At 41.7% G+C, this 14638-nt stretch overlaps 1 protein-coding gene across 4 annotated transcripts in view; it reads left to right on the forward strand.

Moving 5' to 3' along the window:
• thsd7ba (thrombospondin, type I, domain containing 7Ba) overlaps positions 1 to 14638 on the forward strand; it is a 922022-nt gene that overhangs the window by 353019 nt on the left and 554365 nt on the right. For all 4 annotated transcript variants that reach the window (XM_048535033.2, XM_048535035.2, XM_048535034.2 and 1 more), the window contains one exon: positions 6888 to 7689. In XM_048535033.2, the coding sequence (XP_048390990.1) occupies positions 6888 to 7689 (802 nt within the window). The remainder of the gene's footprint in view (positions 1 to 6887; positions 7690 to 14638) is intronic.

Consider the following 14638-nt stretch of genomic DNA (forward strand, 5'->3'; position numbering starts at 1 on the left):
AAGTTTCTGAGATTAAAACTGTTGTTTAGGTTCTAATAGTATTTAATCTGTGTTTAATTTAATAGCTTATTTAATTACTGTCCTCTGCATAATTAATTGTGTCAATATCACTGTCATTTGCATTTAGCTTTATTTCTGTATTATATTTGCCTTTTGTATGGTGTATAAATGCAGAGATTCTTTTGCCCTGAAACACCTGTCTACTGCCTTGCTGATTTTACATTCACTAAATAAGTCCAGTGCTTAGAACCAGGGATCTGTGGGTGATTCGAATCACCTTAAAATCAGCAAATTACTGATTACAAGCCAGAACCCTACAGTTATTATTCATCAGCATACTGCTTCTAGTTTTTTTTAAAACACAGATAACAAGAACTTCAAATAAGTTAAATTTGAAATTTAAGACATTTGTAAATCAAAAGGTCGTGACCATGATTTGTGAGCCATGACAACTCGGCCTGAATTATTTCCCTGTCTCTAACATATTTCTTCTGTAGATTTTTACCAGTCCCCGATTTGTGTGTTAAGCTTTTATAATCAAGATTTGATTTTTATTTTCCAATTGGGCATTGTGGGATTTCAAAAATATTTGAAGAAAAGAATAATTGATCATTGCAAACGAAAATTGACTTGAAAAGGTGAATCTTTTTGCTTTATTTAAATTACCTTCAAATAATAAAAATGTTAAAAATAAATGAACACCAGATGTGCCTTGAGACTGACTACAATTTCTTGGTTACTTTGAGCTGAATATGTTTTGGAAATTTTGGGCAATTTTGGGAAAAGAATTTCCCCAATAACAGAAAGATTCTAAATATCTATTATGTTCCTCATCAGGATGTGGCTAATATTAGCAAGACAATATTTACCGTGCATCCCTTGTTCTCCTGACAATGAAACAATGTGATGGAGAGCTTTGGAAATCACAAGGAGTTCACTAAGCCTTGGTTTTCATTGCTATTGACCTCACCCTAATGCTATCCTAGGTTACATGCCTATAAATTACCAGATTTACTTAATTCATGTTCAGTACATATGATGAGAATTGAACCTTGCATTTACGATCACACACAATTGTTATGGTTCAGAGAGAGGCCATTTGGTCCACCATGCTTGCACCGACATGATAAATTAGCATCATTAATTAGTACCAACCTCTTGCTTTTGCCCATTCCTGTGCCCACTATTTCTATTCAAATAGTCGCCCAGTACCTTCCTGAATGCCTCAATTGAACGTGCATTTCATACCCTAATTACTTGCTGTGTGAAAATGTTTTTTTCTTGCAACGGCCTTGCTTCGTTTGCACATCACTTTAAATCCGGGCCTCTCATTGTTTTTCCTTTTTACAGGCCAGGAACATCGTCTTTTTATTTACTCTATCTAGCCCTGTCATGATTTTGAAAATCTCTATCAAGTCTCCTCTCTACCTTCTGCGGTCCATGGAGAGCAGCCCCACCTTTCTCAATCTATACTCATTACCAAAGTTTTTCAATCCAGGAACTATTCTCGTAAATCGCTTCTGCACTCTCTTCAATGCATTCACATCTTGCCTTCATTGTGGTGCCCATATCTGCATGCAACAGTTCATCTGAAGTCTAACAAGTGTTTTGTACAAGTTCAACATTGCCTCCTTACTCTTGTACTCTGCGCCCTCATTAATAAAGCCAAGGACGCTATATGCTTTATTAGATGGTCTGTTCACTTGCTCTGCCACCTTCAATGATTTATGCACATATACAACCCAGATTTTGTTTCTCTCCTGCACATTCTTTGGAATTCTACCCCCTATTCTTAATGGTCTTTCAAAATGCTTCCTAGCAAAGTACATCACCTCATACTTCTCTGTATTGAACCTCATCTGTCACCTATCCACCCACTCCACCAACTTGTTGATGTCCTTTCAGAGTTCCACACTGTTGCCCTCGCAATTTGTGATACTTCCAACTTTGAAACTGCCACCTGCACACCAAGTTTCAGATCATTAATATATGTCAGGAAAAACAAGGGTCCAATACTGATCAGAGATAATGGGAACTGCAGATGCTGGAGAATCTGAGATAACAAAGTGTGGAGCTGGATGAACACAGCAGGCCAAGCAGCATCTTAAGAGCACAAAAGCTGACGTTTCGGGCCTAGATCCTTGGGGAATTCCAATTCAAACATTCCTTCAGCCTGAAAAATATCCATTGACCTCTACTCTCTCTTTCTTATCATTCAGCCAATTTTGTAGTCATGTTGCTGCTAACCCTTTCATACAATGATCTACTATTTTCAGGATGCGGAAGTTCCGGTTGGACTGGGGTGGACACACTCTGAAATCACATGACACTAGCTTATAGCCTATAAGGGTTATTTGAAATCATAAACTTTTGAAGTGGTCAAATAAGCCTGTTGTACTGTAATCTGGTGTCCTGTGACTTCTGACTTTTTACAATTTCCCTCACCTAAGTGATTGATTGCCACTTGTATCAAAGGATATTGAGCTTTTCTGTCACATCTTCAAAAAAACTCCTGTAAGTTACCTAAACATGATTTCCCTTTTAGAACTCTGTGCTGACTCTATCTAATCAATCCATCTTTTTCCATGTATGTACTAATTCTATGCCAAATAATTGTCTGTAGAAACTTGGGTGGTATAGTGGCTCAGTGGTTAATACTCACAGCACCAGGGACCTGGATTTGATTCCACTCCTGGACAACGGTCTGTGTGAAGTTTGAGCAGTCTCCTTGTGTTGGCGTGGGTTTCCTCTAGGAGCTCTGGTTTCCTCTCACATTCAAAAGGTGTGCAGATTAGGTGGATTGGCTATGCTAAATTGCTCCTAGCGCCCAGGGATGTGCAGGCCATGCGGGTTAACCATGGGAAGTGCAGTGGTAGGGTGTGTCTGGGTGGGATGCTCTTTGGAGGGTTGGTGTGGGCTGAATAGCCTGTTTCCAAATTTGGGGGATTCTATGATTGATTCCCCACCAAGCAAGTTAATCTGACAAGTTCGTAATGCTTGGCTTATCTTTGCAAAGTTTCTTTAACGAGACAATTTGTTAGCAATTCTCCTCACATCTCCTTTGAACTTGACCCCTCTCACCTTAAATGCATGCCCTTATTTTTAGACAGTTCAAATCTGGGAAAAAGATTCTGACTGTCAGCCCTATCTATGCATCTCATATTTTTATAGACTTCTATCAAGTCTCCCCGAGAGCCTCTGCCACTCCAGAGAAAATACCCTGAGTTTTTCTAGCCTCTCCTTATAGCTCATACTCTCAAATCCAGACAGCACCCTGATAAACCTCTTCTGTACCTTTTCCAAATCCTCCACACCCTTCTTGTAATGCAACAATCAGAATTAAGCACGATACTTTAAGCGCGGCCTAATCAAAGTGTTGTAAGGCTCCGATATGAAATCTTGACTCTTGTACTCAATTCCCTGACCAATAAAGGCAAGCATGCCATATGCCTTCTTTACCACCCTATCTATTTGTGTGGCTACTTTCAGGCAGCTATGGACTTGAGCCCCAAAATCCCTCTGTACATCAACGCTGCTCAGGGTCCTGCCATTAACTGTATACTTTCCCTTAACTTTTGATCTCCCAAAGTGCAGCACCTCACACTTACTTGGATGAAACTTTGTCTGCCATTTCTCTGCCAATATCTGCAACTGATCTACATCGGGCTGCACTCCTTCAGTCACTCTTATTATTTATACGCATTGAGAAAACTTTGGGATTTTCCTTTATGTTAACTTGGCTAATATTAACTCATGATTCCTCTTTGCTTATCTTATTTACTTTCTCATCTCCCTGCTAAACCTTTTGTATTCCTCTTTGTTTCACTTGTATATTCTGCTGTACACCTGTCATAATCATTTTCTTTCTAATGTTACTTGCTACTTTCTTTGTCACCCAGGGAACTTTGGATTTGTTTGTCCTACCTTTCCCATTTAAGGGAATATACCTTAATTGTTCCTGAAACATCTGCTCTTTAAAGATAGGCAGTCAGACCATTATTCCCCTGGTATAAATGTTTAACATCCAAAATAGAATAAACTGTTTTTGGGTTGAGATAAAAAAATGTTCATTGGGAAATGAAGTGCTTGTGGTTGTTTTAACATTTAAATCAAATCCTGCGTGAGCCATGGGTGGCTAGAACTGGGTACAGATCAGAGAATTAATTATGGTTTGATTATTCCTGTTCTGTTTTGTTGTTGTAGCTCCACAGCTTAAAGTTGATTGCTAGTCAGCTTTGATTGTACGCATTTATCATTGAGAGTCCCAAACCTTTTTCAACAACTGTCTTAAATACTTCACCACACTGATTTGAATTTGTTTTATGAGACAACAAGGTGTAGAACTGGATGAACACAGCAGGCCAAGCAGCATCAGAGGAGCAGGAAGGCCGACGTTTCAGGCCGCGACCCTTCTTCAGAAATGCTCCTACTATCTCTGAAGGAATTTGTTTTATGATTCATTCAGGAGATATCACCTTCATTGGCTGGGCCAGAGTTTATTGTTCATCCCTAGTTCCCTTAAGGTGGTGCAACCACTGCAGTCCATTTTGAGTAAATAGACCCAGAATGTCCTCAGAGAGAGCATTTCAGGACTTGGTCCAAGTGACACTGAAGGAATAGCAATATATTTCATAATCAGACTTGACTTGGAACTTGCAGGTTCTGGTGTTCCCATCTAACTGCTGTCCTTGACCTTGGAGTTTGTAGTGGTTGTGGATTTGGAGGGATCTGTTTACCGAGCATCAGTGATGGAGAGAGAGTGAATGTTTATGGGTGTAGAGCCACTCAAGTTGGTTGCTTTGTCCTGGATGTTCTCCAGCTTCTTGAATGCTGTCAGAGCCATATTCATCCATGCAAGTGGGGAGAAATTCATTCCATTCTTGACTTATGCACTGTAGATCGGGTGAGGAGGGGAGCAGAGGCAGCCTGTGAGAAATCAGAAGATGAATGCTGGCTGCAGGATTCCGAGCTTCTGGCCACAGTGCTTATAGTTCAGTTCAATTTCTGGTTAATGGTAATCCCCAAGATGTTGATTGTAGGGATTCAACTAAAAAAATGACTTTGTAGGTCAAGGCAATGGTTAGGTTAAGGATGGCCATTTTCCAGCACTTGTGTGGCAGGAATGCTACTTGCCACTTTTCAGGAGAATGTGATGGCCTCATGGTATTACTGCCAGAGACCCTGGTAATGTTCTGAGGACTCGGGTTTGAATCCCACCAGGGCAGATAGTGGAAGTCTCATTCAATAAATATCTGGAGTTGGCAGTCTAATGATGATCATGTAAGCATTGTCAATTGTCGGAAAAACACTTCTGGTTCACTAATGCCCATTAGAAAAAACATCTGCCATCCTTATGTGGTCTGGCTGTGACTCCAGATCCACAGCAATGTGGCTGTGCAATTGGGGATGGGTGATAAATGCTGTCCCGGCGGTGACACCCACATCCTGCAAATGAACAAAAAGAAACTCATGGTGTCTTGTTACAATTGGGCATTGCTTCATTGTCTCAGTAGTTATTAGAAATAAGATTAATATCTGTTTTTCATCCAGTATGTAGAATTTGACATTTAATTGGATTAAATTTCATTAGCTATGAATCTACAAAACCCTTTCTAAAATTAATTCTACAATGTCTAAACTGCTTTGACTAATTCCACAGCCTTGTTCAATATGGCATCATATGCAAATTATTCATTTTGTATTGAATTTCTGAACCTGAGCCATTTATATAAGTCACAAGCAGTAGTCATCCAAGCATTGAGTCTTGAGGAACATTGAGAAATCCTTCAACATCAATCTGACAAATGCTTAAAAAAAATCCTAAATCATTGTTTTATACCCTTTGGCCAATTTCTTACCCTTTTTTTTCCTGGTTTATTCTGAACCTGTACTGTTTTGAGTTTCATAAATGTTCTTCCGTGAGAAACATTTTCAAAACCTTTTTGATAGTTAGAGTTTACTTTTCTTTTTGCCATGATCAATTTAATATCTACCCCGCTGTCTTGAACGGACCTTTTCAATGCTAATTCTGATCTCTCTCTCTCTTGCACCTTATCTAAGTTGTGATACTGTTTTCTGCACCCTGATGCACGTTGTAGGTTAGATCTGCCTGTATAGCATGCAAAACAACACCTCCCTGGTATCTTGATACACGTGGTAATCAATCAATCGCGGTGAAAATTCTGGTATCAAAAGGGAATATTGTGTACAAAACAAAATCTAGCTAATGTTGAAAATCTCAAAGTAAAACAGAAAAGGCTGGAGATACTCTGCAAGCCCAACCTTACCATTCTGCTCCATTTTTGCTTGCTTAAAATCTGTTATGTTGCTAATCTAGTTCACTTTTACTGAAAGACCATTAACTGCCCTGTCCTCAAAAGGACTTCTTGACCCGCTGGATTTTCCAATATTTTCTGTCTGGTTTCTCATTATGGAATATTTTGGTTATACTGTGAGAGTTTTCTGGAATTCAAATTATGTTAATGGTCTTTCCACGTGTGTCTCTCTCGCAATGGAGACGATATAGAAATCCAACATCATAATCTTCACTTTTTCATCTCCTTTACATCTGAGGACTATGTGTTCCTGGGATCAAGGAGAGGAAAAATAGGAATTGTTTACAAGCATGTTTTTTGATTTTTCAGCGTACAAAGCAATGTAACACATCTTTTGAAAGTGTTTGTTTTCCTAGCAATTTTAAGGGCTATAATCTATGTTGTTATTTTCACGTTTTGCACACCTAAATGCAGATTATTCAAGGAAATTATGTCTGCTGTGAATTACCACAGTTTTCAAAAGTGTCTATGCCTCTGCATTCGATTGAACCCAAAACTTATGTGTTCTTTAATTTCTGATGATGAATCACTCAATTTGTTTTCTGCTTTTAGGCCAGTGGGGTCGATGTATTGGTGAAGACTGTGGTCCAAATGGAGTACAAAGTAGAACAGTGTGGTGTGTTCACATTGAAGGCTGGACAACGCACCATTCCCACTGTAAGTATGAAGAGAGACCAGAAATTCAGAGAGACTGTTTCAAGGTGTGCGACTGGCACCAGGAGCTTTTTGAGTGGGAATTCTCAAAATGGGGAGATTGTACACTTCGTATTGCTTCAAATAAAGTTGAACCAAGGACCTCCAACTGTGTCACTGCACAGCAGGGACTGCAGCATAGGAAAGTACACTGTGTACGAAAATCCAACCGGTCGCTGGTGTTAGACGAGATTTGTGAATTCTTTATACCTAAGCCTGCCTCGGACCAAGCCTGCCTCATTCCCTGCCCACAAGATTGTGTTGTGTCGGAGTTCTCCACCTGGTCAACCTGCAGCAAAGGTTGTGGGAAAGGATTACAACATCGTGTTCGTTCAGTATTATCACCACCGTTGTATGGAGGTAATACCTGCCCATCTCTAACAGAAACTAGAAGCTGTGATATACAGGTCTCCTGTTTGGTTGGGGAGGATGAGTTTCAGTACAGTTTGAAAGTAGGTCCCTGGAGTGACTGCACACTGCCGCACCAAAGACAAATCTGGCAAAATGGCAACACAGTGCTGAACTTTAGCTTGCAATCGTCAGGAAAGAATCATGTGAAGCATCCAATCCACCAGCATTCCAAGGCATGGAATATAGAGATAGGATATCAAACGAGACATGTGCATTGTATGAGAAGTGATGGAAAAAACACCATGCTAAGGTAACATGATTGTTCCAAGTTTTTACTTGTTGACAAACATTAGTCAGTGTTTGGTGGAATAAACACATGCAGCAAATTGTGAAATATTGTATAAAATATTTGAAATCTTACACCTTTATAATTGGATAAAGGTTGATTTACTAACTGCAGTTTAATGCACTTATGAACAATGGGGAGGGAAATTGGTATGATTTGAAAAATGAAACAAAACTATGGAAGCGATACAAACATTTGTACTTTAAAGATTTTCATTTGAATACCCTTTTAAACCCCTTGCAGAAATAGGTTGCAAGGTGGGAAGCCTGACAAAATGAAAGTTTCGGGAGAGGAGTCTGATGCTTCACCTTTGTGTGCTGTAATATTTGTCAACAGTGGGGAAGTTGGCAATTCAGATGCCAGCCTAGATACCAATTGACCCACTTAAGTGAACACTGAAAGACAAATTCTACTTCCATGGGCATTTTGGCTGCCTCATTTGGGGGTGGGGTGAATGGGAGGCATACTATGGAGACACTCAAATGAAACCTGGTGGGTTGTGGAAGGTGTAGAGTGTGAGGGTGTGACCTTATTTTATGGGCACTCCATGACTCATGCTGAGATATTCCCAGAAGCTGTGGCTGCCCTCACATTAAAGTGCTTCTGGTGTTCAATTAACATGCCCTCAGACAGTATCCCTCAGACCTGCCTTTGATGTTGCCCTTATATTGAGGTTTCTTTTCCCTGGAGCTGTAGCCTCAACACTGTTGACTGCCAGAGGTAACCCTGTCATTTGAAAAAAAAAGTGCTGAAGATGCTGAAAGTCAGAAACAAAAACAGAAATTGCTGCGAAAACTCAGCAGGTCTGGCAGCATCTGTGGAGAGAAAGCAGAGTCAATGTTTCAGTTCCAGACCCTTCTTCAGGCCTTCGAACTGGGATGACTGCTTGCCTTAACTGACCAATGGTCCCAGCGGCTTCCTGTTAATGGGCCACTGCCAACAATATGCCACCTTGGTTTTCACCAGCTACATGGGAATTGCTTTCAGCAGTGACATTGGGACCATTGCCAGCAAAATGCAACCCACACTGGTATTTTTGCAGTCTTCAGCCAACACTTTGAAACTTTTTTAAATAACTGGTTGCAGCACTGGCGCGAGTGCGAGCTTGGCCCAGGAGCCTGTCGGGAAGCCGGTGAGTCAGAGATTTTGAATCTTTAAAAAGGTTATCTCAATCAGTAGCACCTTGGAGCAGAGGTTTCTGGGAAGGGAGTGACCTTGTTTTTCATCGCTCAGCTATATAAGTGATCGTTGTGTAAACCCGAGACCCTACCCTTGTAGGGCCTCCCACCTACCCACCTCCTCTAACCTTATACACCAGGGACAAATCAAGGTAAGCTTCTTTTTTTTAACCTTCTGTTTAGGGGATTAGCAGGGATGGCAGTGCAGGTAGAGGAATGTTCCTCCTGCATGATGTATGAGGTGAGGGACGCCATTAGTGTCCCATCCAAATACGTCTGCAGGAAGTGCACCCAACTCTTGCTCCTCCAAGACCGCGTTAGGGAACTGGAGCGGGAGCTGGATGAACTTCGGATCATTCGGGAGGCAGAGTCAGTGATAGACAAGAGTTTCAGGGAAGTAGTTACTCCTAAGCATGAAGAAAGCTGGATAACTGTTAGAAGGGGGAAAAAGCAGTCAGTGCAGGGATCCCTTGTGGTCGTTCCTCTGAAAAACAGGTATACCTTTTTGAATACTGTTGGGGGGACTTACCAGGGGCATGCAGTAGGGTGCAGGTCTCTGGCATGGAGTCTGTCCCTCTTGTACAGAAGTGAAGGGGATAGGAAGAGAGTGACAGTCATTGGGGACTCAATAGTTAGAGGGACTGATAGAAGGTTTGTCAGGAATGAAAGAGACTCACAGTTGGTGTGTTGCCTCCCAGGTGCCAGGGTCCTTGATGTCTCGGATCGTGTCTTTGGGGTCCTGAAGGGAGAGGGTGACCAACGCCAAGTCGTGGTCTACATAGGCACCAAAGATATAGGTAGAAAGAGGGATAGGGATGTCAGGCAGGATTTCAGGGAGCTAGGGTGGAAGCTAAAAGCTAGAACAAACAGTGATTATCTCTGGTTTGTTACCTGTGCCACGTGATAGCGAGGCAAAGAACAGGGAGAGATTTCAGCTGAACACGTGGCTGCAGGGATGGTGCACGAGGGAGGGTTGCAGGAATATGGACAATTGGGGCTCATTCTGGGGAAGGTGGGGCCTCTACAAACAGGACGGCCTCCACTTGAACCAGAGGGGCACTAATATCCTGGGTGGGAAATTTGCTAGTGCTATTCGGGTGGATTTAAACTAGCTCAGAAGGGGGATGGAAAACTGAGGTGTAGTCCTAGTACACAGGAGGATGAGCGTAGGGAGGACATGGTCAGGACCTCACTGCCACAGGAGTGTACAGCAAGCTGGATTGAAGTGTGTCTACTTTAATGCCAGGAGTATCCGGAATAAGGTAGGTGAGCTTGCAGCTTGGATAAGTACCTGGGACTTCGATGTTGTGGCCATCTCGGAGACATGGATAGAGCAGGGTCAGGAATGGATGTTGCTGGTTCCAGGGTTTATATCTTTCATTATGGTCAGGGAAGGTGGTAAAAGAGGGGGAGGTGTGGCTTTGTTGATCAAGGACAGTATAACGGTGGCTGAAAGAAATTTTGATGAGGACTCGTCTACTGAGGTGGTATGGGCTGAGGTTGCCCAGGAAGGTTTATCGACTGAGTCAGTATGGGTGTAAGTTAGGAACAGCAAGGGAGCAGTCACCTCATTGGGGGTTTTCTACAGACCCCCAAATAGCAGTAGGGAGATCGAAGAACTCATAGGCCGGCAGATTGTTGAAAAGTGCAAACGTAGCAGGGATGTTGTTATGGGTGACTTCAACTCTCCCAATATAGATTGGAACCTCCTCAGTGCAGATGGTTTGGATGGAGCCGTTTTTGTCAGGTGTGTTCAGGAGGGTTTCCTTACTCAGTATGTGGACAGGCCGACGAGGGGAGAGGCCATTTTGGATTTGGTGCTCAGTAATGAGCCAGGACAGGTGTCAGATCTCGTGGTGGGAGAACACTTTGGCAACAGTGACCACAACAGCCTCACATTTACCATAGCCATGGAAAGGGGAAGGAGCAGTTACCAAGGGAAGATATTTAACTGGGGTAAAGGAAACTATGACGCTGTCGGACAGGAGTTGGGAAGTACAGATTGGGAGCAATTGTTCCACAGAAAGGGTACAACAGACATGTGGAGACTGTTTAAGGAGCAGTTGTTGCGAGTGATGTATAAATTTGTTCCTCTGAGACAGGTAAGAAGGGGTAAGATTAAGGAGCCTTGGATGACAGGTATAGAGGAGCTTCTTGTCAAAAAGAAAAAGGCAGCTTACATAAGGTGGAGGAAGCAAGGGTCTAGCACAGCTTTAGAGGATTACAGGCTTGCTCAGAAGGAGCTCAGAACTGGACTGAGGAGGGCCAGGAGGGGGCATGAAGAAAGCTTGGCAGGAAGGATTAGGGAGAACCCGAAGGCATTTTACTCATATGTGAAGAATAAAAGAATGATCAGGGAAAAGGTAGGGCCGATCAGGGATAGCGTAGGGAACTTGTGCGTGGAGTCTGAGCAGATAGGGGAAGCCTTAAATGAGTTTTTTGCTTCAGTTTTCACTAAGGAAAGGGACCTTGTTGTGAATGAGAACTTTGAGGAGCAGGAAAACAGGCTTGAACAGATCAAGATTGAGGAAGTTGATGTGCTGGAAATTTTGGCAAACATTAAGATTGATAAGTCCCCAGGGCCAGACCAGATTTGTCCGCGGTTGCTCCAGGAAGCGAGAAAGGAGGTTGCTAAGCCGCTGGTGAAGATCTTTGCTTCCTCACTCTTCACGGGAGTCGTACCGGCAGATTGGAGGGAGGCAAATGTTGTTCCTCTTTTCAAGAAAGGGAATAGGGAAATCCCTGGAAATTACATACCAGTCAGTCTTACGTCTGTGGTCAGCAAGGTTTTGGAAAGAATTCTGAGGGATAGGATTTATGACTATTTGGAAAAGCATAGCGTGATTAAAGGGAGTCAGCATGGCTTTGTGAGGGGCAGGCCATGCTTTACAAATCTTATTGAGTTCTTTGAGGAAGTCACGAGACAGGTTGACGAGGGTCGAGCAGTGGATGTGGTGTGCATGGACTTCAGCAAGGCATTTGATAAGGTTCCCCACGGCAGACTCATTCATAAAGTCAGGAGGTATGTGCTACAGGGTGATTTCGCTGCCTGGATTCAGAATTGGTTGGCTGACAGGAGGCAGAGAGTGGTTGTAGATGTTAAGTATTCTGCATTGAGGTCAGTGTTGAGTGGTGTCCCACAGGGCTCTGTTCTTGGGCCTCTGCTCTTTGTAGTTTTTATAAATGACTTGAATGAGGAGGTTAGGGTTAGTATGTTTGCTGATGACACAAAAGTTGGAGGTGCCGTTGTTAATATTGAGGGCTATTGCAGGCTTCAGTGAGACATTGACAGAATGCAGAGCTGGGCTGAGAAATGGCAGATGGAGTTCAACCTGGATAAATGCGAAGTGATGCATTTTGGAAGGTTGAACTTAAATGTTGAATATAGGATTAAAGGCAGGATTCTCGGCAGTGTGGAGGAACAGCGGGATCTTGGTGTTCAAGTGCATAGGTCCCTCAAAGTTGCCACCCAAGTGGATAAGGTTGTTAAGAAAGCATGTGGTGTTTTGGCTTTCATTAACAGGGGGATCGAGTTTAAGAGCCGCGAGATTATGCTGCAGCTCGACAAAACCCTGGTGAGACCACACTTGGAATATTGTGTCCAGTTCTGGTCACCCTATTATAGGAAAGATGTGGAGGCTTTGGAGAGGGTGCAAAGGAGGTTTACCAGGATGCTGCCTGGACTGGAGGCCTTGTCTTACGAGGAGAGGTTGACTGAGCTCGGACTTTTCTCTCTGGAGAGAAGGAGGAAGAGAGGTGACCTGATTGAGGTGTACAAGGTAATGAGAGGCATGGATAGAGTCGATAGCCAGAGACTTATCCCCAGGGCAGGATTGACTGCCATGAGGAGTCATCATTTTAAGGTGTTAGGAGGAAGATATAGAGGAGACGTCAGAGGGAAGTTCTTCACCCAGAGAGTTGTGAGCGCATGGAATACTTTGCCAGTGTAGCCGTGGAAGCGAAGTCATTAGTGACATTTAAGCGACTGCTGGACATGCACATGGACAGCAGTGAATTGAGGGGAATGTCGGTTAGGTTATTTTATGTTTGGATTAGGATTATTTCATGGCACAACATCGTGGGCCAAAGGGCCTGCACTGCGCTGTACTTTTCTATGTTCTGTGTTCTAACTCACATAGATACTCGTCCAATAACACAAGTTAATTAAATTTGTTAGAAAATGTGACCCAATTTAAATTATTTGTAGTAATTATTTAGGTCACATTTTTTATAATTAAATTAACAAATCCACTCTCGTGTCCTAAAAACTTTATACGAGAATAAATATACTGTATACCCGTGTCATTGTTCATACTAAGTCGGAGGATACACAGCTTCTTAAGCCCAGGAGCATAAAAAATGCTCAATCTCAGTAGTATGGAGTCGAATTATTAGTAAAGAATTCAATTAGAGGTAATAACTTTTCAGGACTTCTTCAAATCAATTATAGTTTAAATGGTCCTCTGTCAATTGACAATGTATCCAAAATTATACAAACAGTTAAATTGGGGTAGACATCATAAATAGGAATAGCACAGTATTGAATCATAAACCAAGGAAAACTGATGTTTTTAGAATGACAGTTCAAAATTTCAATGAAAGTTGCAATATTTTTTAAACCTTTGTCCATTGTGAAAGCCCAAATAGATTATGATATTCAGTGTGCCATTAAACACACAACAATTTTAATCTAATCCCTTTTTGTGTTGTGGAAAATTATTTATGTTTATTTTATATGCATTGTAGAAGATTAATCTAACTTATGCTACAGTGACTCCCAAAGCATTTACTTATTTGGAATACCATCGCCATGTTTTTGCCACCTGCCCTCTCTAAACCCCCTGTTGCAGTTATACTCTCTAAGCACATGATTGCCTTTTCAGAGTACATTGCTACCCTCTCTGAAGTTACATACCCTTTCTGAATGCTGCCACAATTGTTCTCCAGGTTGCCATTGATTGCCTTTGCAAGGTCACCATTACCTATTCAATCTCCCATACAAATATAATTGGCTTCAAAAAATTCACGAATCACTGACAACATAATTGAAATGCCTGCACATGAAGCACAGATATGCCAAACGACACTTTTATGATCCTACTAAAATGTGTTAAATTGAGCATTTATCACAAGAAACATTACACCCTCTGCCTAAGCTGTGATTCTTGCTGCTTGGATATATCCCAGTTGTTGTTGTACTAAGCTGAAGAGGATAATTAGTCTAAATTCTATGTTTTTTTTCTCCGTGATTGTAAAATAACATCCAAATTACCTGCTTTGATTCAATTAGTTAGAATGGATGCACATTAGGTGAAACAATATTGCATCATAAGGCATAGGGAGACAACAACAAGGATACTCCACAGTAGCAAAAAGCATGACGCAGTTTCAGTCTCTGATTCTAATGAAATCTCATTTGCAGAAAACCTATTTAAATGGGATCGTTTTAATCAGTTTCATTCAGCTGGAAGCCAAAATGAGTATTTATGCATCATTTATTGTACTTGCCTCCTGTGTCGTTGTTAATTTTCCTACAAACATTTTCCATGCTCCGAACATTGCAATCTTTGAACATTAATCTTGTATGTTCTGACTTATTCCAAAGGAATAACATTCGAATTGTGATAACCTGTGAAGCCTTGAAACTGGTTAGAAACATAAATGTATGCTTCCATAATTACAGGGCAGTAAGATAGTGCAGACCTTTTCCTAACGTATAAGACATTCCAATGAAA

The sequence above is a fragment of the Stegostoma tigrinum genome, chromosome 7 (assembly GCF_030684315.1).
Source record: "Stegostoma tigrinum isolate sSteTig4 chromosome 7, sSteTig4.hap1, whole genome shotgun sequence".
In the NCBI taxonomy this organism is placed as follows: Eukaryota; Metazoa; Chordata; class Chondrichthyes; order Orectolobiformes; family Stegostomatidae; genus Stegostoma; species Stegostoma tigrinum.